Genomic DNA, 6,079 nt, shown 5'->3' on the forward strand with positions numbered 1-6,079 from the left:
TATGAGGAATGAGGAGGAGATGGGTTAGTTCTCCTCCACCTCCTCCCCGTGTCCCCCTGTGCCCACCCTCTACACCCGGCATGCAGCCAATGCTGTGCTATGAAGGGGTTGTGTGGGTGGACACTGAGCAGCCAGTGTACATGATGCCTGCCTGTGCCTGGAGTGAGTGAATTCTCCGATCTCTCTTCTTTCCATGCCCTGTAGTAATTCATCCTTCCTGCCTTCCATGCCCTGTAGTGATCCATCCTTCCACCCTTCCATGCCCTGTAGTGACCCATCCTTCCTGCCTTCCATGCCCTGTAGTGATCTATCCTTCCTGCCTTCCATGCCCTGTAGTGATCCATCCTTCCTGCCTTCCATGCCCTGTAGTGATCCATCCTTCCACCCTTCCATGCCCTGTAGTGACCCATCCTTCCTGCCTTCCATGCCCTGTAGTGATCTATCCTTCCTGCCTTCCATGCCCTGTAGTGATCCATCCTTCCACCCTTCCATGCCCTGTAGTGACCCATCCTTCCTGCCTTCCATGCCCTGTAGTGATCTATCCTTCCTGCCTTCCATGCCCTGTAGTGATCCATCCTTCCTGCCTTCCATGCCCTGTAGTGATCCATCCTTCCACCCTTCCATGCCCTGTAGTGATCCATCCTTCCTGCCTTCCATTCCCTGTAGTGATCCATCCTTCCTACCTTCCATGCCCTGTAGTGATCTATCCTTCCTGCCTTCCATGTCCTGTAGTGATCCATCCTTCCTGCCTTCCATGCCCCGTAGTGATCCATCCTTCCAGCCTTCCATGCCCTGTAGTGACCCATCCTTCTTGCCTTCCAAGCCCTGTAGCGACCCATCCTTCCATGCCCTGTAGTGATCCATCGTTCCAGCCTTCCATGCCCTGTAGTGATCTATTCTTCCTACCTTCCATGCCCTGTAGTGATCTATCCTTCCTGCCTTCCATGCCCTGTAGTGATCCATCCTTCCTGCTTTCCATGCCCTGTGGTGATCCATTCTTCCTACCTTCCATGCCCTGTAGTGATCCATCCTTCCAGCCTTCCATGCCCTTTAGTGATCCATCCTTCCTGCCTTCCATGCCCTGTAGTGATCCATCCTTCCCGCCTTCCATGCCCTGTAGTGATCCATCCTTCCTGCCTTCCATGCCCTGTAATGATCCATCCTTCCTGCCTTCCATGCCCTGTAGTGATCCATCCTTCCTGCCTTCCATGACCTGTAGTGATCCATCCTTGCTGCCTTCCATTCCCTGTAGTGATCCATCCTTCCTGCCTTCCAAGTCAGCCACACGATTGTGGCTTTCCTGACTCACACAGAAACTACTGTTTATTAGTAGATGTGTGGCAGTGCCATTAATTGTTAAAGGCATACCTCCCAACCTTCCAAGATTTGCCGGGACTGTCCCGGAATTTCAAGTAAATCCCGGTGCCCCGTGATCCAGGCTGCGTCCCTAATCCTTCTCTATCCGATGCGCTCTGCTCCACGCTGCAGCTGGCGAGGCTGGGGCTCGCTCACTACACAGTACACCCACTCACCCGCTGGTCGTCTCTAGATGCAGTACGAGTACGAGGAATGAGGAGGAGGAAGGTTAGTTCTCCTCCACCTCCTCCCCGTGTCCCCCTGTGCCCACCCTCTACATCCGGCATGCAGCCAATGCTGTGCTATGAAGGGGTTGTGTAGTGATCCATCCTTCCTGCCTTCCATGCCCTGTAGTGATCCTGCCTTCCTGCCTTCCATGCCCTGTAGTGATCCATCCTTCCACCCTTCCATGCCCTGTAGTGATCCATCCTTCCTGCCTTCCATTCCCTGTAGTGATCCATCCTTCCTACCTTCCATGCCCTGTAGTGATCTATCCTTCCTGCCTTCCATGCCCTGTAGTGATCCATCCTTCCTGCCTTCCATGCCCTGTAGTGATCCATCCTTCCAGCCTTCCATGCCCTGTAGTGATCTATCCTTCCTGCCTTCCATGCCCTGTAGTGATCCATCCTTCCTGCCTTCCATGCCCTGTAGTGATCCATCCTTCCAGCCTTCCATGCCCTGTAGTGACCCATCCTTCCTGCCTTCCAAGCCCTGTAGTGACCCATCCTTCCATTCCCTGTAGTGATCCATCCTTCCTACCTTCCATGCCCAGGTTTTGGTTAACCACTGCATTTAAGCCCTCCCACTATCATGTTTGACCACACCCACTTTTTGCCGCTGGTCACTTTCTTGCGGAAATATCCCTCATTCTCAAAAGTCAGGAGGTATGGGTAACCCCCCACACACACACACACACACACACACACACATCTGCTAACATGCATTTTCACATGCTCCAAACTACAGTGTCTGAAAAGTGAAACATCGGGGGTCTGTTTAGAGCCTTGATATTTCACCAGAGCCCCCCAACTGTTAAAAATGTAATAAAAAAAGAAAAATTGTCAAATTATAAAAACGATATAAAAAATGTTTTTAAAAAATAAATATTTAAGGGCTTGTTCCCATTTTTTGGTCTTCTAAAGAGCCATCAGCACTAAGATTGCGCTTCAGAGAGCATTTGACAGGTGGTAAGGAGCCGTTGTATCGCCTCCTTACTGCCTGCTTTAATCCCTCTGCTTTAAACCCTGCACTAGCATGCTGCAACCATGGGTCCAGTTTGTACAAGGGATATCATTTATACTCCAACAGTGAAGCAAAACATCACGGCCACAGCATGTGTACATCCCCAGGTACTCCCTCTGCAGCTAAAGGGTGTAGCAGTTGAGGCGCCCAGGGGGTGCCAGTTTTCCCCCTCCCGGCCATCATAATTTTTTGGGGCTTTTTGGCTAATTTTAGCCAACCTCACCATATACTGTGTGGTTGTGCTCTTGTAAAATATTCAATCTTTGGTAACTTGCTATAGTGACCATATAAAGATATCATCAATGACTGTTTGTATGTTAATTTTATAGGTAAAGCGTTGTTTAAAGATGGTAAAAGGTTTGTTCGTCAGAAACTAAACGAGGGCCTGAGCATCATAGAGAAGGCTGGTTCCCTGAAAATTTACAGGATGCTTCTGAATTGTGTGAACAGTCAGCAGATATGGGAATTTGGAACGCCAAAGCCAAATAAGCAAAACAAAGTTATCATGATGGTTGGTGAAACCGGATCTGGTAAAACAGCCCTGATTAACACTATGGTCAACTTCATCCTTGGTGCGGACTGGAAGGACGATCACCGGATCCAGCTAATAGAGGATATTGGTAATAAGAGTCAAGCTCACAGCCAAACATCGAGTGTCACCATCTACCAGATCCACCACGAAGATTATTTCCGAATCCCGTACTCCATAACCATCATTGACACTCCGGGGTTTGGAGACACCAGAGGGATAGATCATGATGAGAAAATCATGCGGAAGATACGAGAATTTTTTCAAAAATGCAAATTCACAAAAATCGCCGTGGTTTGTTTTGTTGTTAAGTCATCTTCGGCTCGGTTAACTCCAACACAGAGGTACATCTATGACAACATTTTATTCATTTTTGGGAATGACATCAAGGATAATATAATCTTCTTCACAACCTTCGCAGATGTTCAGGAACCAAACGTTCTCTCAGCAATTATGGAGGCTGACCTTCCCTGTGCAAAATCTGAAGATGGAAAACCTGTGTACTTTAGTGTCAATAACAGCATGGTGTACGCTAATAACTGCCCTGATAAGCCGGGCAATCGTACCCACAAGGTCCAAGAACTACAATGGGAGATGGGAATGGAAAACATTAAAAATTTTCTTTTAGACTTTTTGCCTGGAATAGCCAGTAAAGATTTAAGTTTAACAAAAGAAGTTCTAAAAGAAAGAAATGCTTTGGAGGTAACTTTGGACGGACTTGTCCAAAAAATTGAGGAGGTGATCTTTAAACGACATGAACTGGTACAAACAGAGAGAGCTCTGAATGAACACAAGGTGGAGGTTGAAAAGAATGAGCATTTTCAAATGACGGTGATGCAATGCCGTAAAGAAAAGATAGAGTCATCTGAACACTCAACCAACTGCAATGAGTGCCGGTCTACATGTCATAAAGACTGCCTCGTGTATTTCAACCCCTTTGTTTATTTTTGTGAAGTGTTTAATAAGAAGGGAAATTGTTGTGTGTGTGGCCATAGCACTAAAGTACACTCTTCAGAAAAGTCTTACTATAAAACTTCCATGGTACTTGGAGTGATAACTTTTCCTGAAATAAAAAAAAAATACGAAGAAGGTGGGAAGAAGTTGATGCCTCTTGAATATGTTCTCCAAAAACTGGAGGATGAGGTTCAGGAGGCAGAGAACGAGGCACTGGAACTTATTCATAAGGTCAACAGGATTCTTCAACGTCTCCAGGAGATCGCCCTAAAACCCAACTCAATGTCTGCTTTAGATTACATCCAGCTGCTCATCGAGAAAGAAAATCAGGAAAGAAAGGATGGATTTAGGGAGAGAATCAAAATGCTGGAAAAAGCCATCAAAAGATTTAATCTTATCAGTAATATTCAGTCTCAAGATGCAGTCTTAGACAACTTAATAGAAGAAACTGCCAGAGCTTTTGACATTTCTGAATAACAAGGAACCATTGGAAATCTGGAAGGTCCCAATTATCGTTTTGTTGGATTACGCTGTTCTCTATCTGCCTCCCTGTTAGCATGTTGTGTACACATGAACATACACTACTGCAACAACAATCCTCATATATTATACGTTATATGTTGGGTGTAATTTCCTATCTCCCATCCCCTGCCTCTGTGTATGTTTCTGTTTCCAAAAAAAAAAAGTGAGCAGGGCCAAGCAATCCAATCCTCAGCATCTGACTAAGAAGATGTATCTACAGCAGCTTTCTGACAAGTTATGGGCCCGGCTACAACCAAAGTACCATATACTGTACTGCTTCCAACTACATCTACAGCTCAGTGTGCCAGCAAAACAGTCTCTGAAGAAGAAAGGCCAGAAAGCTCATATGATGGTTACCATAGTCATGATGAAGAACTATTAGTATTAAATATGGCTAGTACTGACTGCTATACCAAAAAAAACCCCACCCTTCCAGTATAATAACCACACCACAACAGATTGGAGTTAAATTGGCTATAGCAGCCTTTTTATTAACCAAAATATAAATAACAAATAATTAACTGATCAATAACACAATAACCTGAACATACAGTGTATTAAAGAATGGATCCACAAGGTCCTAATAGGCATCAAAACCAAGACAGTACCTGCGTGTCACTTCTCAGGCCTCCAGCCGCAAAACCACAGACTCGGAGACAACTCGTAGGAACACATACACCAACCGGCAGCCGTACCTCAGACGGGTCCCTACACCATATCTTTTTGTGCCCATATGAACCTTAAAGGACCTTGCACCCCCGCCAATTGCCATACCCGGCTCCCCACAACACAATTCCCCAAAAACATCAAATGTAGGGTGGGAGGGTGGGAAGATGTTCCCTGCTTGCTGGCCTCCTTCTGAAGACCACCTCTTCCGGGGGAAAACCCACCACTTCCCCCAAAGCTCCACCCAGCTCTAACCCTACCCCAATCAGCCATCTACCTCCCTTGTCCAGCAACAGCCCAAACTTGTATTCCCTTCCTATGTCCAAGCCCCTTTAACCCCTGTCATGCCGGCCCTCTGTTTATTGCCTTTTGGTTTTACTCCGGGCCTCTCTATATTTTCAGCTGTTAACCTGATAAGTTTAAAAATGAAGATGCAACTGATAAGAGAAGATACATGGAAGTGTATACAAGAGTCCAGACTACATCCATCTACAGATGAGTGGACACAGAATGATCAGAAATGTCAGATGCCCATATCCCCTGCAAGAATAGACAATGATCAGATTGTGCACATAGAACAAGAGAACAAATCTTAAAAAAAATAAACTTAAACTTAAAAAATAAACTCTATTTACTATACCAGACTAAGCTGTTCATTGGTTTAGTCTGGGATAGCTTTACAATTAAAGACATCTTATTGCTTTATTATTACTATTATAGGCCAGCACATGAAGGACTACATGAGATGTTCCTTAACAATGGTGGAACACCTGCATGCTATAGGACAGGGATCTCCAAACTTTCTGAACA

The 6,079-nt window shown here is 45.7% G+C and overlaps 1 protein-coding gene across 1 annotated transcript in view; it reads left to right on the plus strand.

The window, feature by feature from the left end:
- Window positions 1–5,386, plus strand: part of LOC141145666 (uncharacterized) — an 80,073-nt gene extending 74,687 nt beyond the window's left edge. Inside the window, exon 7 of the mRNA XM_073632511.1 lies at window positions 2,928–5,386. Within this exon, the coding sequence (XP_073488612.1) occupies window positions 2,928–4,558 (1,631 nt within the window). The 3' untranslated portion in view covers window positions 4,559–5,386. The remainder of the gene's footprint in view (window positions 1–2,927) is intronic.
- The last annotated feature ends 693 nt before the right edge of the window (window positions 5,387–6,079 follow it).

Source organism: Aquarana catesbeiana, linkage group LG05 (assembly GCF_042186555.1).
Source record: "Aquarana catesbeiana isolate 2022-GZ linkage group LG05, ASM4218655v1, whole genome shotgun sequence".
In the NCBI taxonomy this organism is placed as follows: domain Eukaryota; kingdom Metazoa; phylum Chordata; class Amphibia; order Anura; family Ranidae; genus Aquarana; species Aquarana catesbeiana.